The sequence below is a fragment of the Lotus japonicus genome, chromosome 5 (assembly GCF_012489685.1).
Source record: "Lotus japonicus ecotype B-129 chromosome 5, LjGifu_v1.2".
NCBI lineage: Eukaryota > Viridiplantae > Streptophyta > Magnoliopsida > Fabales > Fabaceae > Lotus > Lotus japonicus.
Window position 1 is genome coordinate 65,260,206 of NC_080045.1, and position 25,303 is coordinate 65,285,508.

The 25,303-nt window shown below is 36.8% G+C and overlaps 3 protein-coding genes and 1 pseudogene across 4 annotated transcripts; 3 read left to right on the forward strand and 1 right to left on the reverse strand.

Annotated features, from left to right (window-relative positions):
* The first annotated feature begins 191 nt into the window (after positions 1-191).
* On the forward strand, positions 192-1,220 carry LOC130720874 (serpin-ZX-like; annotated as a pseudogene).
* Positions 1,221-15,472: 14,252 nt separating this feature from the next.
* LOC130718050 (receptor protein kinase-like protein ZAR1) lies at positions 15,473-18,528 on the forward strand. Its single transcript, XM_057568498.1, has 2 exons — positions 15,473-17,222; positions 17,558-18,528. The coding sequence occupies exons 1-2, from the start codon at positions 15,740-15,742 to the stop codon at positions 18,214-18,216; spliced, it is 2,142 nt and encodes a 713-aa protein (XP_057424481.1). The 5' UTR covers positions 15,473-15,739; the 3' UTR covers positions 18,217-18,528.
* Positions 18,529-19,388: 860 nt separating this feature from the next.
* Positions 19,389-20,956, reverse strand: LOC130720696 (auxin-responsive protein IAA32-like). Its single transcript, XM_057571379.1, has 4 exons — positions 20,588-20,956; positions 20,011-20,238; positions 19,731-19,839; positions 19,389-19,603 (listed from the first exon to the last, which is right to left on the reverse strand). The coding sequence occupies exons 1-4, from the start codon at positions 20,730-20,732 to the stop codon at positions 19,525-19,527; spliced, it is 561 nt and encodes a 186-aa protein (XP_057427362.1). The 5' UTR covers positions 20,733-20,956; the 3' UTR covers positions 19,389-19,524.
* A 607-nt stretch (positions 20,957-21,563) lies between these two features.
* Positions 21,564-24,666, forward strand: LOC130720695 (serpin-Z2A-like). 2 transcript variants are annotated; one of them, XM_057571377.1, is made up of 3 exons: positions 21,564-22,250; positions 22,716-23,170; positions 24,439-24,666. In XM_057571377.1, the coding sequence occupies exons 1-2, from the start codon at positions 21,734-21,736 to the stop codon at positions 23,156-23,158; spliced, it is 960 nt and encodes a 319-aa protein (XP_057427360.1). In that variant the 5' UTR covers positions 21,564-21,733; the 3' UTR covers positions 23,159-23,170; positions 24,439-24,666. The 2 variants fall into 2 exon arrangements, with proteins under 2 accessions (XP_057427360.1, XP_057427361.1); XM_057571378.1 differs by having other exon boundaries at positions 24,469-24,608.
* Positions 24,667-25,303: the final 637 nt, after the last annotated feature.

The window sequence follows — 25,303 nt, forward strand, 5'->3', positions numbered from 1 at the left end:
TATCTTTTATTTAGATTTTACTTTGATTTAGTGTTTTTTTTTGTTATAAGAAGAAAAATAATTTGTTTCAGTTGAGGTAGGATTTTAGAAACTGATTATGTACCAAAAAAAAAGGGTTTTAGAAACTGATTTGTTGTTCCTCGTCTCTCTCATTCGAATCGAAGCAAAATCAACCAATCAGAACAACTACAATGGATGTCAAAAAATCAAAATCAAATTCAATCGACGTTGCTCTGAGCTTCACAAAACATGTATTCTCAAAAAAAAAAGTTAACCAGAAGAAGAATCTCGTCTTCTCGCCCTTGTCTCTCTACGCTGCTCTTAGCGTCATGGCTGCCGGTTCAGATGGCCCCGCACTCGACGAGCTTCTTTCATTCCTCCGATTTGACTCCGTCGACCATCTCACCACCTTCTTCTCTCAGGTCCTCTCCCCTGTGTTGTTCTCCGACGACCATCTCTCTTTTGCGAATGGAATGTGGGTTGATCAATCAGTTTCTCTTTCCCATTCTTTTAAACAACTTGTCGCCACTCATTACAAGGCCACTCTAGCTTCACTTGATTTTCAGACTAAGGGTGATGAAGTGCTCCCTGAAGTGAATTCATGGGTTGAAAAAGAGACTAATGGCCATATTACACACCTTGTTCCTCCCGAAGCAGTAACCAACTTAACTAGGTTTATCTTTGCAAATGCACTGCACTTCAACGGTATGTGGAAACAAAGGTTTAATGGTGTAACAGTACGAGATAAGTTTTACCTCCTTAATGACACCATTGTCGATGCTTATTTCATGACAAGCAAAAAGAAGAAGAAGATGCACTTAGAGTTTTTGATGGTTTCAAAATCCTCCGTCTTCCTTATAAACGAGCTAGTGATACAAAACGCCGCTTCTCCATGTGCTTTTTTCTTCCAGATGAAACAGATGGACTTCCAGCTTTAATTCAAAAGTTGTCTTCAAAACCTGGTTTCTTCAAAGGCAAACTTCCTCGCAAAAAAAAGCCAGTACGATGCCTCAGAATTCCAAAATTCAGTATTTCTTCTACTTTTCAAGCTTCAGATATGCTCAAGAAGGCTGGAGTGCTTTCACCTTTCTCTCCTCAGGATGCCGATTTTACAAAAATGGTGGAGGTGAATTCTACTTCGGATAAATTATACGTGGAAAACTGATAGAGGGTTTTCTCTACCAAGCAGAATCAAAGAAAGAAAATTAAAGGAAATTAAGAAAATAAAATAAAAAGAGGCTTTTGCCAATATTCTTCTTATCATTTCATAAGGAAAGCAATACAACTTATACTAATTGTCTACTCTAAGGAATTAATAGTGACCTTACATGTGGCACAATCCTAAGTAATAGAATATTCTAGAACATGGATCTAAATGACAAACTAGAAATAGTAATAACATTATAATTAACTAGTTACTTGAGGCCCATAAGAGATGCAACTTTAGAAACCCATTAAGGATGCAACCTTCTACCATTACCATCCCCTTGAAAACATCCTTGTCCTCAAGGATGAGTTGGACAAATGAACCCAAATGATCTGACCCAATATCAAACACGAGTGCGCTAGCCATACAATGATGAGAATCCAAGTAAGAAGAGAACAATATGTGACATTGAGAAGCACTAATTGGAAAAATTTAATTCCCTGGTGCTAGCCATATGGTATATACTTTCATGCTGGACCCATTTGGTTGGCTTAGGTGCAGCCACGTATAATGAAACAAAATGGTCAAGATGAGTTGTAGGTGGGTAATTGAATGGACTATGTATAATACCAGGATCAAATGGTACATGTGCAGCGCCTGTGCAAGTCACTAAAAGAAAAGAGTCGGCTACCATGAGGGGAATGAATGGCCACGGTTTGAGCAGGTGGAAGATTGTAGCAAGTGGAAACTGAACCTGTGGAAGCATGGAAGATTGTAGCAATGTTCCTTCGTGTAAGCATAGTAAGCTTGATTCCAATGTAAGAGCTTCATAGTGTCTAGTGTCATTGAAAACTGGTATTCCTTCTTGTGAGGTATTGAATTGAAGCTGATCAAGAGTGGCTTGCTTTAGAGAGATGATAGCGATTTGATGCCAAGCAGAAGGGATCTCACTGTGTATCATATTTGTGTAATCATCTTGTACTACAACAAGCACATGATGGCATTTTGCAACAATCAACCCAACAACTGCAGGAACATAGCATTTTAATTCTGCAATTGCATTCAGGAGGGTTGTAATTCGACTATGATTTAATAGTGCAGCGAGAAGATAGCTTGCTTCAATTTCTGTTAAGGCATTGAGTGAACATGTAACTGAGCAAACAACAAGCAAGTGAGAACGCCTAGCAAACCAATCATGACTGGCTTTACTAATAGCATGGCCTAGGTAACTCAGTTCTGTAACTCCAATAGTATGTTCATAGAAGTCTTCAATGGCTAGCATGTCAACTACATTTGTAATTCCAGGATCAAACAGTTTGATAACCATTTCATGTAACCCATTCAGAACTTGATTTTCAAAACAAACATCAACATATATCTGCATAAATTGCTTCTCATGCATTTTATCAAGTAGTTTCCTCTCATGCATTTGATTGAACAGTTGGTTTGTGTTTTCAGAAAAAGAGTCAAATTTAGACAAAACTGAATTAAGGAATAATGAGTTGACAACACAATCAGACATGTAAACAACCTGGTGTCCATGTTCAGACGAAGCAACTGCAAGAGCAATGCCCACACTGGACGCAGAAGCAATACCCATCATTTGGTTGTATATCTCTGTGAGACAAGGACATCTGTGAAACTTCCTGAGGCAATGCGTATCAGTCCCATAATTCGGGAGTGAACTACATGGCAGCCAATTATCTATGGCTAAATGCAAAACTGATCCTCGTGTAACAGGGTTTGAGAAGTTGAGGTAGTCATGATTCAAAATAAGAACTAGCGAATCCCAAATAGCAACCACATGAACAATGCCAGGATCAAACTGTTTCTTAATTATATCATGGAATTCAAAAAGTCTTGTTTCTGATTTTGTAAACAGTGATCGAAACACTTTCCAATCTAGGCTATGTGGAATTAATTGCATGCAATGTGAGTCAAAATAGTCGTTATGTGGCTTGGGCATTTTATCAAACAGGTGGTGTGTAGCTACAAGTGCAGGTCCAGGAACTATGGCAATAGGACAAAGAGCTGAATAATGATCAAAATAATTGAAAGAGTCAGACCTTATCCTTATCTCTCTGGGCAACGAATTCTCCTGGGTAGCACACGGAAAACCAGATTTAGCCATCACTGTTGCCGCAATAGTCAGATCGACACCAAAAATTTTCACTGATGCAGGAGCAGAGTCATCCTTGGAAATAACCTTAGAGTTGGATGTAGAGCCATCAACTAGAGTAGTAGTGTGCTCACATCTGGTTGAAGCTGCAACCACTGGTGTGGTTGTAAACCCACTCCACAAATCAACACGGGGAGGAATAGCTTGCTCAGATGTGAGCGTGACCTGTTGGTCTATCACCATAGCCGCATAATTGCGTGTAGACCCAGGCCCTCTATCAAGCAAGGATTCCTCTGATGGTGGGCAAGAGTACTCAGATTTGATGGTGGTCTGCTCAACCTGTACAGAAGACACATCCACTGTTGTGCTTTCAATCACAGGTGCAGTAGAGTCTGATATATGCCCAGATTTGTGTTCGCTAAACTGGAATTGAAACACCTCTTTAAATTTGTCCCATGAATCCAACTGGTGTTCCCACAATCTGAACCATGTTAGAGCTTTCCCCTCTAAATACATGGCAATAATGTGAAAACGTATTTCAAGTGGGTATGGGTGGAACATGAAATAGAGGTCAACATTCAAGAGCCATAAATCTGGATGATCTTCGCTGAACATGGTAAATGTAGGATTCTGTGAGTGGGTGAATGTTGGGGCAGATTTTGGATTGGGAGGAGAAGAATGGTGTGGGAAAGTGAGTAGGTCATTTTGTGGGTAGGATGAATATTGAAGTGAAACAGGGACAGGTTCAGCACATACGTTCTGGTAGTAAAGAGGTGGTGGTTGTGGGGGGATTGGAGGTGGCTGTGTGTGCTAGTATGCTACTTGGTCCATGAACCAAGGATCTGCAGATATGTGCCCAGAAAATCCACCATTAATGGCGGGGCAGGAAGGTGAAGAATGGGTGTAGAAAATGGATCTTGGATCATGTTGTGCTGCAAGGATGGATGATAACACATCATAGCTGAGCACCATGATGTAATGGAGGAAAGAGATCGATGATGAAAGCACCAATTTGATAGAGGGTTTTCTCTACCAAGCAGAATCAAAGAAATAAAATTAAAGGAAATTAAGAAAATAAAATAAAAAGAGGCTTTTGCCAATATTCTTCTTATCATTTCATAAGGAAAGCAATACAACTTATACTAATTGTCTACTCTAAGGAATTAATAGTGACCTTACATGTGGCACAATCCTAAGTAATAGAATATTCTAGAACATGGATCTAAATGACAAACTAGAAATAGTAATAACATTATAATTAACTAGTTACTTGAGGCCCATAAGAGATGCAACTTTAGAAACCCATTAAGGATGCAACCTTCTACCAAAAACATATTTCACAAAGTTTCTATTCGAGTGACTGAACAAGGCACTGAGGCAACAGCAGCTACGGTGGGGATTGGCCGGGCACCAAATAGTGGTTTTGAGCCACCACCTTCTCGACGTATAGACTTTGTAGCTGACCACCCTTTCCTCTTCTTGATCCGAGAAGATTTCACCGGAACAATCCTTTTCATTGGGACGGTTCTCAATCCCTGTCATTGAGCACCAGTCAAGGTTAGCAGTTTCATTGAGCATCAGTCAAGGTTAGCAGTTTCAATATCTTATTACATTTTGTGATTTGTACTGTTGGTGATTTTCTTTATTATTCTGTAATGGAATAGTTTAAAATTGTCAAAGGACTAATTATAATTGTCCATGTTCTGTTTTGCTCATTACTACATTTTTTTTTACATTGTGGTAGTGTTACTGTGGCACAAATAGAAGTTTCTCAATTTTCATTAAATTGAAAAATGGAATAGTTTGAAACGGTGGAAGGAATAGTCGTTCTTTTGAATTTCCGTTGTTCTGTAGAGTTTTAATTTGTTCTTTTAAAGTTATTTGATTGAACCAATCTTTCTTAGTGGGCTTTGTAAGGTTTTGCTCATTAATATATATTTTTTTTTAAAAGAATTGTTACAATTGAGATAAATAGAAGTTTCTCAATTGGCATTAATTATGAGATTTGTAATAAGAAAATTTTTGGTTTTGCAGGATGCTTTGAGTTTAACTAGTGTAGTGACCCCCCCCCCCCTCCCCCCCAATTGGGGAAGAGGTAGGCAAAGTACTATTCAAAGTTGCCTTTGAAACAAAGACGCTTGAATTTTTGCTCTTTCTCAACTTATATGAAAAAGCAGCTCTATGAGCAGGAAGGGTTCACTTAAAACAACTGATTCTTGGTTTTCTATCATTCCATAATTTTAAAATTTTAATTGCATCATCTTCTATCCTTAATTTTAAGATCCTGGTTACTGTTCACGGGTCAATTTTTTTTTTGGGTGCACTTATCTTTATATTGGGCTTGCATCTTTGTTAGCAGCAATGTGCATATCATACCTGTTACAACCCTGCAATGCCTACTGGAGAACACCGGTCATCCATCTCTAGCCTGCAGAGTGCAGAATAGCTCCTTCGTCTATTCCTTCCATTCTGACGTCTTTCCCTTTGCTTTTGCTCTCAACTGCTGGTTTTCCCTTTCCTCATCCTACGCCTATAGCTTGGTTCAGTTTCAATTGCAGGCCTAAAGTTTCCGTCACAAGCACAGTTGTGACGTTTTTTGCTTGGCATCTTCTGTAGGATTCTCGAAGGAAGGGCACTATGTATCCCTTCCAACTGCAATTTCGTGGTTGCTACTCTACTCGGTGGAACAATTTATTTTGAAGGCTCCCCTAACCTGTAAGCAACAATTTTCTCCTATAAATTTACCCATCTATTAAGTATGTTTGTATGCCTGTCGTTGTGCCCTGAATTGGAATTTGAGATTTCAGTTTTCAGATTAACTGAACTTTTCTTTAATAGATTTGAATCAATTAACAGGCTTCTTTTTCTTTCATAGGGTCTCTAATTTTGCTCCAATCAATCCCCTTCAAAGTTCATCCGCTCCGTTCTCCTGGCCGCCGTCCGTCACCGCTCCGCTACCACCACTTCGTTCTTCTTCTCCTTGCAAGGTAAGCGTAACACTTTCGTCGACCACCACTTCGTTCTTCTTTTTCATTGGGTGCTGTGATTGTGTATTTTTCTTAATTTTTCTTTTCTATATTTTGGGTTATTGGGTATTTATCTTTGGTGTTCGGTTGTACACTGGATTGGTTTCTTTGCAGTATTTGGTGATGTAGATTGTACAGTATGGTAAAATGAAAATTAAGGTATAGATTGATAAAATGGACAGCCAGCTTGGATAGGAAAAATGTGAAATCAAACTCAAATTTCTTCTGATGTATTTGACTTTTAGAAATTGTACAAACTTTACTCAAGGTGTTTTAGACTTTTAGCATACCTCCGTTTCTCAAGTCAATCTATAAATATTATGTATGATAACTAACACCAGAGGCTAACGGGTAGTTCTATATTATAATTAACACCTAGGATATGAAAATGGAAGAAGAAGAAGAATGAATTGCATACTATATGGAATACATATGTTATTTCTACTAATGTGTTTGACATGTAATTTATTAATATATCTGGTACTAATGTGGAAAAATTGTAGACATTAATAAAGTGTTACTTTTGTTTTCAATAGAGAAAATGAGGAGATCAAATAATTAAACCTTCATCAGTGAGATAAAAAAAATGAGCTGAGCTTGAATTGACAGTGGGAGAATGTGACTTTTTTTTTTTTATCTCAAATGGCTACATCATTGCAAGAGGTGGTGTGTATGTTTTATTGATGTGGTTGTATCTCATTCATTCTGTTCATACAGCTTTGTAAGAAAATTTCAGTATCTCTTCAGCTCTATTGTTATGCCTCAAAGTCTTAAAATCTCAATTCAGCTTAGGCCTCCTGTTGTCTACTATTAATAAAGTCTATTTTACTAGCCATTATTACTCTCCCCAACACTTGGCAGTAATTCTTCTTTAGGTAGAAAGAAAAGATTCCCCAATTTCCAATGACAGTTCTGCAATTGGTTCATGTCATTATTTCGTACATTTCACTTGGATGGTTGGATCAAGCACATGTTCTCCTTGATGTAATGCATCTAGATGGAGTTAAAACTGATTCAGCTTAACCAAGCTTGGTCCCCAGTACATACAATTTTATATTTCCCTATTATTTCTTTTCTTGTCTAGAAAACATGAATATGTATAATGCTTTGACGTCACCAGATATGGACAGGGATAACTTAGAAAGCAGGGAAGATTATGGAGAACACTATAAATCAGTGATGTGCCTTAGCATGTTAGTCCTTTGTGAATAAAGAAAAAAAAAAGCGTATGAATAACTATTTTGATAATTGAGTTGGAGCACATTTCTCCAACAAACTATTTCCTTCTTCGTGTATGAAAAATCTTTGTGGGAGTCATATTTCTTCTGATCACATATCTGTGCAATTCATTCTGAACTGTGGTGGGGAGCATCTTTCTTGAAGTTTTTGTCTGACTTTCTTAGTGGGACTGTAACACATACTCTTATTTCACTCCATGCTTTTAACTGGATGTGGATGGTCAATGTGCTCTATGCTAGATATTGGGGCACTCATTCTAAGGATTATGAGAAGTAATGTGTTAAATTACAAGCTAGACCGATATTTCTAACAGGAACTGTCCCTCTTCAATGAAAAAGTCAGGAATTATTTTGGCAAAATTAATTAAGCATCTGAGGCAGAATCCATGCCCAATAGATACCAATGAAGTTTTGTCTGACTCACAAAGTTTTCCTTTTTTGTAGTTGATCGTGGTTGTCTTTGTGGTTCCCAAGTCTGACAAGTTCGTCACTTTCCGATTGAAGGTTGAGCCAAAGGTCGTAAGAAAGTTATATACACAATGATTTTAGTTGTTTATAGCTGTTTTAATCTTCCTCTTATTTGTTCTGTCATTCTGTTTTTGATGCAGCTATATTGGCCAGTGAATGAGCAATTTTGTGATTGGTGGAGAAAGAAGTTCGTCGATGGAAAAGTGGTGGTTAGGGACCCTGAAGGAAACTCTAAGTTAATTACGAGTGAAGAACTTGAATGGGAAGCATGTTTTCTATGATGGGATTCTGGTGTTTATTAATTACGACGGTATTGGACAAGCATGCCATTGCTGATCCTGTAAGTGGTTTAACATCCCCTGTTCAAACCATTTAATTATTACACACACCATGGAATAGCAAGGGTCTCTCAGCTTAAGACTAAAACTGCTACTGAACAATTTGTTTCTTTTGGGTCAAATATGTTTTTAGTCCCTGTAAAATAGATGTGAATTGAATTTGTATGATTTGAATGATTATGATACAGCAAGGTTGGCTCTTCATGGCATCGAGGCGGACATGCCATTGGCTGAATCAGAAGATGATGATGATTTTCACATACTAACTCAGAAGGAGGAGTTTTTAACTCTTTATCCTAGGAAGGATCTGAAAGAGCTCAATGAGACTGAGGAGGTTGTTTTAACTTAATCACTCTTAGTTTGTAGTTGATTCTTTCCAATTAAATTGAAAGTTTATTATCAATTCATATCACTATTCACAGTTTATTACGAGTGCATTCTTTCATGTAGGATGGTTGTAGCACGAGTTACTGGCCTTGCTGAAGGGGAGAAGTGGTGGTACTCTGCATGCAGTTGCCACAAAGCAGTAACAATTGAGGATGAAACATTTTACTGTTCTGGTTGTCGCAAACCTGTATTGTCTGTAACTCTTAGGTGATGCAGTGTTCTGGTTTTTATGATTTCGTTTTAAAATCATCAAACGCAGTTGTTGAACTAATTGTTTTCTATTTACTCTAATATCAGGCTCAGACTAAAGGTAGAAGTTGAGGATGCCTTTGATTGTGGTACATTTGTCATTTTTGATACTGATTGCCAACTACTTCTTAACAAATCATGCAAAGAGTTGGTCATGATCTCAAAGGTTTAATGTGATATATGAAGCATTTTTTATTGGAAGAGCTGAACATTATTTGCTATAACTTGTGCTAATAAGTTCTGACTATATATTTTTTTTAGGCGAAGTCTCCATATGAATACTCAGCTGAGATTGAGACTATCATTGGTAGAGAACTCTTATTCAAAGTTGAGAAGTCAATTGGCCATGGTACCAAGTTTGATGATTCGTACAAGGTTAAGAAAATATGTTCTGAATTCGCTGTGATTGAGAGTTTCAAGGACAAGTCAAAGGTTCAAACCTCAAGCAAGGTATTCATTTCACTATCTTGCATGATTATGTGCTGATTATGATTATGTTGATTAATATTACTCACTGTTTTGTTGTATTTGTTCTATGGGCTTAGATGATCACTAAGGGTAAATTTCCAAAATCCAGTGGTGGAACTGATGATACAATTGGTGACTATTCTGCAAAGTTGTCTGAAATAGGACCCAATGTTGTTTCACTTGATGAAATTTCCCCTGGAGAGGGATTTGTTGCATGCTCTTCAGTCCAAAGTGTTGGTAGTGATGTTAGTACTACAATGCCTGCTAAGAGAATGAAGCTGCATTCTGTCAAGCTGGAGAAGGAGTAGAAGTTGCCGCTTATTAAGTTAGTATATGTTAGTAATTGAATTCCCATAAGTTAGTTTTTTGTAACCTACGTGTGCCTTTATTATTTACTAATGCGTAGAATTTTTATATAGATATATATGGGGTTTGTGACATCCTTTGTCTTGATAGATTTGGTTATGGTTTGTAAGATGAGTTGATCTATCACTGATTATCTCGACACTCTGTACCGCGACACATGAATTTGATACATGAATGATTATCATAAGTATTTTAATGAAAGAGATCATGCTCAGAGAGATATCTAAAGATTTTTAATTTCGCCGTTAGTAACGCTAAGTAAACATGGATTCTTTATTTACGAACGTATACGCAGACAATTGCTATACGTTCTATTAGATCTTAACCTAAAAAAATTAGGTATAAAGACCCCGTGCATAGCACGGGTCACAATCCTAGTTCTATATATGCTGATTGCTCCGGTGGGCAATTGTATTGATGTATGGGTTTTATTGTGGGGCGTGAGGGCTTTATGCAATAGCCCAAGCTTCATCTGGTGGGTGTTTTGGCCTTCATTGATTACTCACTTGAGAGAGTTGTTCTCAAGAACTAACCATTTTAATTAATATTATTTTACTGTTAAAAAAAATTCTCGTTTTTGAAATATCATCCTTTGTTAGTCCTTTTTGTATTGGGCCTATTGGTACACTGAAAACCTAAGCTGGAAATATTAGGATTTTTCTGATTTAATAAACATGTTCTATTTTCTATTTCTTGTCTTACTTTTAATTACATAAGCCTAATATGATTTAGGATAAGTTTGTGAAGATGTTTGTGGTAAGTTTATCAGCAACTTTTCCTCTCCTCTCTACTTTTTGGGCATGTAATGAATTTAATCTCGCTAGTTTCGTACTTACCCAGTTTATTATCCGAATGGTTTGTTTAATCTTGGGGGAGTATTTAGGATAATCCCATAATAGAAATGCACTTTGTGAAAGATCTCTCGCAAAATTGGCGTAAAATATTCCAGCAGCTGCTTCCTTAGTGCGTCTGGCGCAAAGAAATTTAGGTAGTTCCAGACTTGAAATTTTTATCTCTCCCTTGATTTGCTCCTTGTTTCCACACCTTATCCTAAAATAACAATAACAATAATGAAAAATAATTAAAAACTAATAAAAGAGATTAATTAAAAGATAGAATAAGATAACGAATCTGAATAACTTGAGTTATCCTAATGAAATAACATAAAAATTAAAGAAAATAACTAAAACATATTTAAAATAGCATAATGCATGAATTAAACCTAAAGCAACCTAAAATGACTTAAATAACCTAACAAACCGATTAAAACATACAAAATATGTAGAAAAATAGCTTTAAATCTCGGGTCATCATTTACTAAAGTCTCGCCTTCACTCTATGTTGAACCACCACTCCAGCCACCTACATACCAGTAGAACAAATATAATGATGAATAAGATGATGAGTTTGATGACCTTTCTTATATGGTTTTAGATGAATATTTATGTATTTAACATTTATGTTTTTAGTTATGTTTTTGACATTTTACTATGATTATATATTTGGATGAACATAATCTTAAATATGAATGTAAAACTTTAAACCAATATTTGGTGCGAGTACTCTTGTTCCCTTGATACCCTCATTACGGAAGACCACAAGTTCATCTTATACCCTCATTACGGAAGACCACATCCAGTGCCCTGAGGAACCACTGTGGAAGGCTGTTTGGAAAGTTCGAGGCCCTCAAAGAGTGAGAGTTTTTCTTTGGAAATTATGTAACTCAGGTATCCTCACCAATCTGACTCGAGTAAGACGTCATATGGGGTAGTGTGATATATGTCCCCTCTGCTCAACTGCTGCTGAAAGCTATCTCCATCTCTTTCGTGAATGTAGCGCAGTCACTGAGTTCTGGATAGCAGCTCTGAGGGGTTGCAGGAGCGAGGATTTCTTTACTTGCGACTGGGATACGTGGATCTCCAAAAACATCACTGGTAAGTTTTGTGGTGTGGTGGGCGTAGACTGGCCTCGATTCTTTGCATCGGCTCTCTCCATCATTTGGCGCATGAGAAATGATTGGGTGTTTAGTCAAATTCCTCACAACTCAAACCGTATTTGGAGTCTACTGAAATCATTGGGTTTAGAGAATTTACCTGGTGCGAGTACTCTTGTTCCCTTGATAAACAGACCTCAGGATCGCGGCCCCTAGGTCTTCGACGCTGCAAGCTCCATAATCCATTACTCGGGCTGGGTCAGACCTGACGAAGGATGGTGGAAGGTTAACGTTGATGGTGCTCTGTGTAGCGACCTTGGCGCAAGATGTGGCGGGGTCGTTCGTGACCATGAGGGCAGCTGGATAAAAGGGTTTTCTTTCAACCTTGGCATTCTAGATTCCAGCAACGTCTTCCTCACTAAGATTCTTGCTGTGTGCACTGCCATGCAGTTGGTTATGGGCCTTGATTTACCTCAGGTGATCATTGAGTCAGATGCCTTGGAGGTGGTTCGTTTCTTGACTTCCAGCATTGAGCCAGGGCATCAGTATGCTCGCTTGGCCTCTGATATAGCTAACATGCAAACAGCTCACGGAGCACTTCTTCTTCAACATACCCCTCGCGAGGCCAACAATCTCGCCGACTATTTAGCAAAGTTTGGCTTGAATCTTCAATATGGAGAGCATTGGTTTGACTCACCCTTTGCAGAGTGTCATTCCCTGTTGCTGAGTGATATTTCTACCAGTTCTCATCACTTTGATGGTCCTGTAGTGCCTTAGTGCCTGTGGTTGCTTTGCCTCCCACTCACTGTAACAAAAAAAAAATATCATTACGTGATACATTTTGTTCAATATTAAGTTATTAACAATTGAATCTAATCACGATGTGAATGTTTCTCACTTGAATAGAATTGTCTTCAAATGAGCAAACCAATATTTAAAAAAAAAACAATTGACTCACAAATTTTAATACGATTATGCTATTTCACATGACTAGGGAGGTGCACATGCAAGCAATCGTCATACTTTTGGTTTACATGTAGTTTTACCATATGTGTATTTCTCCGGCTCAAATATTCAGGTGGAAGATACTTCTAAGTTGGGAAAAAATATTAACACTTTTTTTAACATGATATAAAGTGCAAACTATTAGAACAATATTTTTTATATTTCATAATTTATTTATTGGTTAAATCTTGGATACATATATTGTTTATTAAAATTTTACAATAACTTATAAAATTACTTATTAATAAGTACTTCTATATTAGTGCTAGAGTAGTCAATTTTTTATATATAATTTACTAAAAAATCTATATAAATTTGGAATATATTAAATATGTTCACTTTTTTTTAGAGATGAACATAAATTAGTATTGAATGTTTCCCTACATTTTAAAATTCTTTTTATTTTTTATTTTTTTGAAGATTGCCTTTGTTCTTTTATTTTGGTTCCACCAATTAAAGATATCATGGAAATAATATTTGAATGTTTTTCCGTTTCCAATCTTCTTTTTTTGTTTTTTTTAGCATTAGTATTTTTTTATTAAAAAAAAAGCATCGTTATGATATAATTTTTTTTGACGGGATCGTTATGATATAAATTAGAACCTGCGTAAATGATTTTATATTGTGAATACATGGTTTTTTTTTGAACGTATGAATACATGGTTAAAATAGAGAAAATATCAAAAATATGGTCAATGTTTTAAGTGACTATCTATAATAATTTTCCGTTGTATCAAAAAAGTGACTATCTATAATATTTAATTGATTTGGTAAGATCTTTTTTTTTTGTTGATAATATTTGTTCTCTTTTATTTAGATTTTCATTTGATTTAGTTTTTTTTTTTTGTTACAAGAGGAAAAATAATTTGTTTCAGTTGATCGGTAGGGTTTTAGGAACTGATTTGCTGTTCCTCGTCTTTCATTGTCTCTCTGATTCGAATCAGAACCTCAGCCCTCAAGAGGAACGAGAATAGGTACTATTTCGATCATGAAGGTTTCTGCCTAGCTACATGCTGCAAATTACTCCCCTTTGTTCATGAACCTTTGATTACTGAAGCATTATGATTGCAGTGGTGCCTCCTTTTAGCTAGGGATCTCGGTTTCCCGGAGCTAGAAGTTGAAACAGATTGCCTACAACTTTACCAAGCATGGACCAGACCTGTGCCCTTCAACAACTATCTCGCAACAATTGTGTAGGATTGCAAACATCTTTCTTCCTTTTTAGGAATTGTATGTTAACTAACAGTCAATGATGTTGTTGACTTTATTGCCTACATGGCTTTTGACTAACTGAGTTTAATTAGTGTAAAAGAATTTTACACCGACAACCAATAACAGTATGCCACGTAGGTGAAATAATAACTTTCGCATTAAATTTCAAGGTAAATTATGTGGTACTCTTAATTTTTTTTTGGGTGTGGTACCTGTATTAAATAATTTAATAGATTATTGTCATGTTATTCAAGGTAAATACTACATATTTAGATTTTACTTTACTTATCAATTAACTTCATCCTATGAAATTCATTTTCAATGAAAAATGAACGAGTGGTGAAAACGAATGATGATGATAGAGATGCGCGTAGAATGACTAGGGTTGACGGATGAACAAAGCTCAGAAAACACAACTCGCAAATCTCACGTCCCAAAGAATGAAACGCTGCATTACTACGATAGAACAAAATTAAAATTTTAACTGGTATATGAGTCTTTATTATCAAACCAACTCAATCCGGGTATCACGCCTTAATCTGTCTTAAGGTACCACAGCAAGCACCAAATTCAATTAAGACAAGAATATATTTGCTGGCGGAATTCAATTGAGTGACTATGTAAACAAAGTTTACACTGACGGTACACACATTTAATTCAAATAATAAACCTTTTTTTATACTCGTTAAAACTGATATAAAAGTAATACATACAACCTTTGATCTGATTTGGCCTATGTATAAATTGTGTAACATGATTATGCAAAAAATGATTATGTAATCACCGTAACTTATTTTAAATAATTTTTTAAGGGGCCAATAGCATTGCAAAAATTACATAGGGTTCAATTTGGAGTTCACTATATATTACATGGACTATAACATATTTAAACTTTATGTCATAATTTATTTTACCCAAATGTAGTTTGTCCAACACCAAACCAAACTGACCCAAAACTCCATCACCATTTATGTATGTTAGGATAGGATAATGTTTCATCCACACCTCTCTTTTGAGGTGAAAAGGTGGAATGGTGAGAGAGATATAAAAAAAAAGTAAGAGAGAGAAAATATGAGATGTGATAGATGATAAGATGAGAGAGATAAAAATAAAAAGAGGTGGAAATGAATTGTTTAAAAAATGAGGTGTGTATATATCATTACTCGTTAGGATATTCATCGGCGTCGACACTTTAACAATGTTAACACTTACTCTACATAAAATATGAACAAAATTTTTATTATAAATTTGAGATGATGGGTGTATTTAACTTAATTAGTATCCAAACTTCATTTTTTATTGTAACTTAGGTTGTGTTTGATTTTCAGTTTGGAAGTCCGTTTGAAGTATCACACATTTTAATACCCCAAACGATGAAAGAAACTATAAACTTCCGTTAGGTGAATCACTTTTAAACTGAAAATCAAAGACAGACTTACTTTCCAACCATTTTCTGCTATCAATCCTGTTACTATATGTTATTGCTTAAAAAAAATGAAGGTGCCATTAACCTGATGAGAGTTACTGATAAGAAATATCGCGAGAATTTCACATTGCTTCTTATCGTCTCTCTCTCGCTCGACACTTCTCCAACCTTTGTACAGTTGTATTGTGTCTCTCCCCGAGGTTAAGGTCTTGCTTTCCCATTCTACCACACACACACACACACCACAGTGCTTCTTCACCTCTCTCTCTCTCTGCATTGTCTTCTCTTCTCTGTAACACAACCTAAGCTTCTTCTTGTAACTTGGATTCACTCCAACGGTCACTTTTGGAGGTAAACATGCTGCTACCTTTCATTTGCCTCCTTTTTCTTCTCTGCTGCAACTCTCTTGCACCTCTTGTGACTTCTCTCAATGCTGAAGGCTATGTCCTTTTAACATTCAAGCACTCCATCACTGACCCACAAGGCTCTATGAGTAACTGGAACTCTTCTGATGACAACCCATGTTCATGGAATGGGATTACATGCAAGGACCAAACAGTTATGTCAATTAGTATCCCAAATAGGAAACTCTATGGTTCTCTTCCTTCTACTCTAGGATCTCTTCCTCAGCTCCGACATGTCAACTTCAGGAACAACAAGCTCTTTGGAAACTTGCCTCTGCAGCTCTTTCAAGCTCAGGGACTACAAAGTCTAGTGCTTTATGGCAATTCCTTTTCTGGGTCTGTTCCAAATGAGATTCACAAGCTCAGGTACCTTCAAACTCTAGATTTGTCTCAAAATTTCCTTAATGGGTCATTGCCTGCTGAAATTGTGCAGTGTAAGAGACTCAAAACCCTTGTTCTCAGTAGAAACAATTTCACTGGGACTCTGCCAGATGGATTTGGTGCTAATTTGGTTTCTCTTGAAAAACTAGACCTTTCTTTCAATCAATTTAATGGTTCAATTCCTAGTGATATGGGAAATCTGTCAAGACTTCAAGGAACTGTTGATTTGTCTCATAATCATTTTAGTGGTTCAATTCCAGCTAGCCTTGGCAATCTACCTGAGAAGGTTTACATTGATCTTACTTACAATAGTTTAACTGGTCCAGTGCCCCAAAGTGGTGCTTTGATGAATAGAGGACCAACTGCTTTTATTGGTAATCCTGGTCTATGTGGACCTCCTTTGAAGAATCCATGTGGTTCTGATACTGCTGCTGCTAGTTCACCTTCCTCATTTCCATTTCTTCCTCATGACAATCCACCTCAGGATGCTGGTAATGGTTCTAGGATAAGTGAGAAAAATAAAGGGCTAAGTAAGGGTGCTGTGGCTGGCATTGTTGTGGGTGATTTGATTGGAATTTGCCTTTTAGGTTTGCTGTTCTCCTACTTTTACTCAAGGGTTTGTGGTTGTAACCAGAATCAGGAAGAGAGTGGTGTTAAAAGGGAAAGGAAAAGAAGGAAAGAGTGCTTGTGCTTCACAATGGATGAATCTGAGGTGGCCCTATCTGATCATGTTGAGCAAGATGATCTTGTCCCATTAGATAACCAAGTGGACTTTGATTTGGATGAGCTTCTTAAGGCTTCAGCTTTTGTTTTGGGTAAGAGTGGAATAGGGATTATGTACAGGGTGGTGCTTGAAGATGGGGTTGCTTTGGCTGTGAGAAGATTAGGGGAAGGAGGTTCTCAAAGGTTCAAAGAGTTTCAAACAGAAGTAGAAGCTATAGGGAAGTTAAGGCATCCAAATATTGTAACTTTAAGAGCCTATTACTGGTCTGTTGATGAAAAGCTTCTCATATATGACTATATACCTAATGGAAGCCTTGCTACAGCAATTCATGGTAAGTTTCATTTTGGTTAATCCTTTTCGGCTTTTCATATTTGGTTTGCAGTCAGAGTAATCCTACATTCACGCAGTTATGAAATCTGAGTCGTTCGATTAAGATCCGTCGGCTCACGTATTTCTTCTAAATCTGACACAGAGATAACCTTAAAATTTGAGTCGTGTGTCTTAAACGAATGACTTAGATTCCTTGACAGCGTGAATTTAGGAATTCCATGAGTGTATGGAATTCAAATTTCATCCTTTTCTTTCCTCCCCTTGTGGACAATTGCTAATCTTTTAGTCTAACACTTTGTTCATTTGACTGTGTTTGGTTCCATTTTATGTGTTCAGGGAAGGCTGGACTTGTTGCATTTATCCTAATATCTTGGTCCTACCGATTGAAAATCATGAAAGGAACTGCAAAAGGGTTGGCCTATCTGCATGAATTCAGTCCTAAGAAGTATGTCCATGGAGATCTCAAGCCAAGTAACATACTTCTTGGACATAACATGACAGCCCACATTTCCGATTTTGGACTCGGGCGCCTTGCGGATATCGCTGGAGGTTCCCCAACCTTGCAATCCAACCGAGTCGCCACAGAGAAGCTACACGAAAGACAAAACAGCTTGTCCACCGAAGTCGCAACTAACATGTTGGGAAACGGTTATCAGGCACCAGAAGCACTGAAAATGGTGAAGCCATCACAGAAGTGGGATGTTTATTCATACGGTGTGATTCTGTTAGAAATGATCACGGGACGATTACCAGTTGTCCAAGTGGGTATCTCAGAAATGGACCTTGTGCAGTGGATTCAGTTCTGCATTGAGGATAAGAAGCCACTCTCAGACGTATTAGACCCGTACTTGGCTGAAGAAGAAGCAGATAAGGAGGAAGAGGTAATTGCAGTTTTGAAGATTGCTATGGCTTGTGTCAATAGCAGCCCTGAAAAGAGACCTTCAATGAGGCACGTGCTTGATGCTCTTGATAGATTGTCCATTTCCTCTGATTGAGAAATTACATGGAGTTGTGAATTATGATTCCAGCTCATTTGTGAAACTTGTTCACTGATTTTTTATCAGCTTAAAGAATTTTCCTGGCGTTGATTCCAAAATGTATGAACATGTCACAAGTTTTTGCTGATTAATTAGACTTCTTATGCAATTATTATAAAGTGGACGAGGGACACTAGTATTATTTAAGAAGTCGTTGGAGTTGGGATGCACAAACCATGTGGAGCAAAAATTACTGTGTGTCGTTTGTAATGGGCTGCTAGTAACTGATCTCATTATTATTCTGACTTTGAAAGAGACAACATTTCTCCCACTGTGTTTCACGAGGTTTGTCATGCACTTAATTTAATGCCAATGCTGAAATATTTAGAATAGAAACTTTGGTATCACGCTTGTGTTAACTTTGTGTTTAGTGACTTGGCTATGTATGGTAAAAACTCAATTACATATTCACAGTGTGACATGATTAATCGTGCTTGCTGTACAAGTTTATCTTCGTAGCATTTAGTAAGTAGGTTGTTAATGTAATGCAACACTCTGGCATTCTGTTAGTGTGTTGCAAAGACACCAAACATGGTAATGAGATTGCTGTTTGTGAGGGGAGTATATGCGTTTCTGATGTCACAGCAACATGAGCATTTGATATACTAATGATGCGTGGAATACATTTACACTTGTTGTTCAACTTTTATTGATAATGTGGCAGTGGTATATGGCTCAATGGACTCTTTGCGTGGGAGTATATTTTACATGTGTTGCTAAGTTCATATTGAGGATGGGACAATGGTTTATGGCTGATTGGATTCCAAGGATAGTATTAGGTGCACTGACGCTATGGGACCTGAGGATGTGGCTCTGTTCTGGATCACCATTATTGTATATGGATTTTATTGTAATTGACATCTTGGGGTTTCGCTTTGGCTCTTACAAATGTGTACTCTTTTTCCTTCACCAGGTTTTTCCCAAGGGGGTTTTCCTGGTAAGGTTTTAATGAGGCACATTTCTAAGAGCTTTCCCCAAGGTTGTTGGGTTTTTTATTGTTGTATCTTTGTATCTCTTTCTCTTTGTATTGGGTTGAAGTACCCCTTGTACTTCATTTCAATATAATTTTTGGCTTATAAAAAAAAAACCAAAGTCACCAAAGTCCTTGATTCAAAGTTAGAAGTGAAACATATGGACTACTAATATCACTTTTCAATTTTTCATGAAGGACTTGTTTTTGCTGTCTAAAATACCCAGTACACTGTAAAAGACTGAATGCACCAAGTTTTACACTCAGATAACTTAGCATAAAGTCATCAAAACACATTAGGTGTATGATGAACAGGAAACAAAGCCTGCATTCTTTCTTGCAATCCTTAAGCGTTTCACACATTCCACAAACTCTCTGCATCCAAAAACAATAAAGTTATAATTATTGTTCAATTATTAGAAAATTGAAAAAAAGGGACCACCTATAATAGAATGTAGAAAATCGGCTTGTCAAAAGGTATGAATGCAGCAAAGGGACCTACTTCCATGGGACATCACCAACATGCCTCCAATTATCTTCTCTGTCCTTGTAGAACAATGAATACTCTGATTCAGATTGAAACAATCCTAACCCAGAAAGGGATTGGCTTCCTGAATGGTACAAACAGTTAAAAATATGTTACAAACAAATAAATATTTTTATATTTACAATATATCATGAGCCAACTACCCCAAAAACTTAAACTATTGTGTGAAGACACATGAATGATTTTGTATTATACTTCTATCACAATATAAAAGTGTGTTTTTTACTCTACTTACCAAACATGTCTTCTAATTGGATTGCTAGACTTGAGTACCCTCCATGATCAAGGACACAAATTTTCCTACCAATGGTAACTCCATCCATGTTTACCTTCACATAAGCCCATCTCTCATTGCTCTGGACTCCCTCTAACTCTTCATCATGGACAGATCTAGAATGCATTATGCTTGAATTCTTGAGATGTAGATCAGAGTGAGGCCAATCCATAAGGTCATCATCATACACTGAATCCAAACATAATTTCATTAAATTATACATGGAAGCAACTCTATCTCAAGAGGAAAATTAAATAAATTCTTACTTTTTCATGTTACTACTTGAACCTGAATTAGTTGTTCAGTTCTATATATGTTGATTATGTTAAACTGATATATCTCAGAGAAATCATCTATCTAGACTGTTTATCTACTTTGACCTTACTTTTGTGTGAGAACATGGGGGTACTGTTTTTGCTCAAGAGAACATACTAAAGTTATTCCACATGACTGAACATGATTGTTTAAAAATCTGACAAAATGGTGCGTGAAAAATAAGAGAAAGAGTTGAAAATTTGAAAGAATGATGAACTCATACAGTTGCCAGAAGAATGATAAGCTTCATGTTGAACAGTTCCAAGACTAAGACCCAGATCAATAATGCCATCATCTTGTTTGTCTTGGTAGAAAACTGAGTGAAAAGTTGAAGAGTTCAAAAGAAAGCTTGAAGTGTTTGAATCCATAGGAATGAATATGATGCCTTATTAATTGATGGCCTTAAAAAACTGCTCAAGGGTCTATTTGTAATGACAAATTTGAGTATCTAAATAGGATGTCCAAGAGCACATGGAAGACAAGGAAGCCTCCTCCATTATCAATCATTAGATGCATAAAGCTTATCTTCTGGTTACTGTCAACATGGAACACATGGTAAAAACAAAACACCACAAGAACAAGGGATGGCCAAATTGATCCTAACAGAAAGTTATTCAGGATTCTGCTTCCTCACATTGCTACAAAATGCTCAGACCCTTGTTATGACTATGTTCCATTGTGATAGTGACCCAATGGAAAATACTATATGAGTATTCAACTGCCTGAACCAACATATAAAATTCATTTAGAGTAAGAAATGGTTGGCTAATTATACAGGATAAGTTTACCCTTCTGGTCGGGCTGCACATTTGTTATAGCAGAATTTCTTTTTATTTTTTATTTTTTTTAAGATTGCCTTTTTTCTTTAATTTTGGTTCCACCAACTAAAGATCTCATGGAAATAATATTTGAATGTTTTTCCGTTTCCAATCTTCTTTTTTTGTTTTTTTAGCATTAGTATTTTTTATTAAAAAAAGCATCGTTATGATATAAATTAGAGCATGCATAAATGATTTTATATTGTGAATACATGGTTAAAATAGAAAAAATATGGTCTATGTTTTAAATGACTATATCTATGATATTTAATTAATTTGGTAAGATCTTTTTTTTATTTTTTGTTGTTAATAATATTTGTTCTCTTTTATTTAGATTTTTATTTGATTTAGATTTTGTTATAAGAGGAGAAATAATCTGTTTTAGTTGATTGGTAGACCATAGAGAGAGAGAGAGAGTGTGAAGACTCTTTAGTCTTTATTATCCATACACACGCGACTCAACCATCTGAAATTAGGATTAGGGTTTGTGTTGGTATCCTCCTCTCTGATTCGAATCGAAGCAAAATCAATCAGAATTCAGATCAACAACAATGGCGATGGATCTCCAAAAATCAAAATCAAATTCAATCGACGCTGTTTTGAGCTTCACAAAACATGTATTATCTAAAGAAGAATATCAGGAGAAGAACCTTGTCTTCTCGCCCTTGTCTCTGTACGCTGCTCTTAGCGTCATGGCCGCCGGTGCAGATGGCCTCACACTCGACGAGCTTCTTTCATTCCTCCGATTTGACTCCGTCGACCATCTCACCACCTTCTTCTCTCAGGTCCTCTCCCCTGTGTTGTTCTCCGACGACCATCTCTCTTTTGCTAATGGAATGTGGGTTGATCAATCACTTTCCATTTTCCATTCTTTTAAACAACTTGTCTCCACTCATTACAAGGCCACTCTAGCCTCACTTGATTTTCAGACTAAGGGTGATGAAGTGCTCCCTGAAGTGGATTCATGGGTTGAAAAAGAGACTAATGGCCATATTACAGACCTTGTTCCTCCCGAAGCAGTAACCAACTCAACTAGGTTTATCTTTGCAAATGCACTGCGCTTCAATGGTATGTGGAAACAAAGGTTTAATGGTGTAACAGTACGAGATGAGTTTTACCTCCTTAATGACACCATTGTCGATGCTTATTTCATGACAAGCAAAAAGAAGAAGAAGATGCAGGGAGTTGGGTTTGGCACCCCACCTATGGGGCTTGGCACCCCACTTTATCAAATACGGAATTTAAAATTCCGTATTCTCCCTATTGAATACGGAACTTAAAATTCCGTACTGTATTTAAGCATGCGTGTCACATTTTCAACCACTCATTATATACTAAAACAGATACGGAATTTTATTTTCCGTATTGATACGGAACTTTAAATTCCGTATTTAATAAAGTGGGGTGCAAAGCCTAAGGGGTGGGGCACCAAACTCAATATTAGAGTTTTTGATGGTTTCAAAATCCTCCGTCTTCCTTATAAACGAGCTAGTGATACAAAACGCCGCTTCTCTATGTGCTTTTTTCTTCCAGATGAAACAGATAAGTTGTCTTCAAAATCTGGTTTCTTCAAAGGCAAACTTCCTCGCAAAAAAAAGCCAGTACGATGCCTCAGAATTCCAAAATTCAGTATTTCTTCTACTTTTCAAGCTTCAGATATGCTCAAGAAGGTTGGAGTGCTTTCACCTTTCTCTCCTCAGGATGCCGATTTTACAAAAATGGTGGAGGTGAATTCTACTTCTGATAAATTATACGTGGAAAACATATTTCATAAAGTTTCTATTCAAGTGACTGAACAAGGCACTGAGGCAACAGCAGCTACGGTGGGGATTGGACGGGCACCAACAGGTGGTTTTGAGCCACCACCTTCTCGACGTATAGACTTTGTAGCTGACCACCCTTTCCTCTTCTTGATCCGAGAAGATTTCACCGGAACAATCCTTTTCATTGGGCAGGTTCTCAATCCCCGTCATTGAGCTCCGGTCAAGGTTAGCAATCTTAATATCTTTTGCATTTTGTGATTTGTACTGTTGGTGATTTTCTTTATTTTTCTGTAATGGAATAGTTTAAAACTGTCAAAGGACTAATTATAATTGTTCATGTTCTGTTTTGCTCATTACTACATTTTTTTCCGTTGTGGTAGTGTTACTGATGGCACAAATAGATGTTTCTCAATTTTCATTAAATTGAAAAATGGAATAGTTTGAAATGGTGGAAGGACTAATTATAGTCGTTCTGTAGAGTTTTAGTTTGTTCTTTTAAACCTATTTGATTGAACCAATCTTTCTTAGTGGGCTTTGTAGTGTTTTGCTCATTACTATACTTTCTTTTTAAAAAGAATTGTTAGTGTTATAATTGACATAAATAGAATTTTCTCAATTGGCATTAATTATGAGATTTGTAACAATAAATTTTCTTGACCATTTTTTGCATGATGCTTTGTAATTTAAGTAATTGAACTAGTGTAGTGACCCCCCACCCCCCCCAAAAAAAATGGGGAAGAGACAGGCAAGGCACTATTCAAAGTTGCCTTTGAAACAAAGACGCTTGAATTTTTGCTCTTTCGTGACTGATATGAAAAAGCAGCTCTATAAGCGGGAAGGGTTCACTTAAAACAACTGATTCTTGGTTTTCTATCATCATATAATTTTAAATTTTTTAATTGCATCATTCTATTTGAAATCTCATCCTTTTTTGGTCATTTTTTGTGTTGGACCTATTTGTACACTGAAAATCTAAGATGGAAAAATTAGGATTTTTCTGATTTGATGAACATTCTTATTTTCTATTTCTTGTCTTACTCTTAATTACATAAGCCTAATATGATTTAGGAAAATTTTATGAAGATGTTTGTGGTAAGTTTATCAGCAACTTTTCCTCTCCTCTCTACTTTCTGGGCATGATATGAACTTGATTTCACTAGTTCTGTTACACGGTTTATTAACGGAAAGGGTTGTTTAATCTTGTCGGAGTATTTGGGATAATCCCCGAATAAAACTCTCTATGACAGTCTACGGTCTTCTACTTGCTGCTGCTCTCTATTAGAGATTGTTCGTGCTTGCGTCATTCATTGTATTCTCATCTCTACTAAAGAACTGCTAGTGCTAGTGCATATGTTAATTTACAATTTAGTGGTTTCTGCTCTTGCGTATACATCATCCATAAGCCCAAAAAAATTTGTATGGATCCAGGAACTGCTTTCTTCATTGAAACCCTTTGCTATCGTTAAATTGCATGTCTCTATCTCCTTATGCAGTGAAGGTAACACGAGCTTTGGCATATGCAGTTAAGGATGCCGTGCTACTTGACGTTGAGAGGACGATGCATGACAGTGCAGCAGCGGAAGGGGGAACATGGGTTCTGGGTTCAATTTTTATGGGTTATGGGTCAGAAATCGGAGGTACATGGGTTGTGGGTTCAATTTGTACTGGTTATGGGTTCAATTCCTTATGGAACAGAGAATCTGAAGATAAAAAGCTGGGTTTTAGGAAGGAGATCTAGGTTGGGAGGGGAGGACATGGTAGAGTTGAGATTTTTTTTTGATAGGCAGGTAGAGTTGAGATTACCAGGTAAAACCATCGTCTTCTGTGATAAACTGTCGTCCATGAAGATGTTGTAGGAGGTGGAGGCCCACTAAAGGTTCTTCTAGAAGCAGCCCGCGAAGATCTTGTTCCCCGGCATCGATTGCAACTCCATGAGTAACCTGATCTGCAATTACTTTTATATTGGGTTGAAGTACCTCTTGTACTTGCAGTATCTCTAATTCAGTATTAATTGACTTATAAAAAAAAACTGATTGTTAGGTATCATTTTTCAGTTGTAACTCAATATATCTATCCTTTCCTTTCTGAAGTGATGTCCTCAATCCTTTTTAGTATTGAACCTATTGGTAACATAAGCCTAAGTAGGATGTAGGAAAAATTTATGAGGATGTTTGTGGTAAGTATGATGTTGATTTTTGCATCTCAATTAAACCCTGAATGCCACTCATGGAAGGTTTTACTGCATTTTGTATATCTGTATTTGTTACGTTACTGAACCTGTTTTTCTTCCTTTTGTGATCGGGGCATGGCTTCTAATTTGTGGCTTCTCACTAAAAGAGACCAAGTAAAGATGATTCA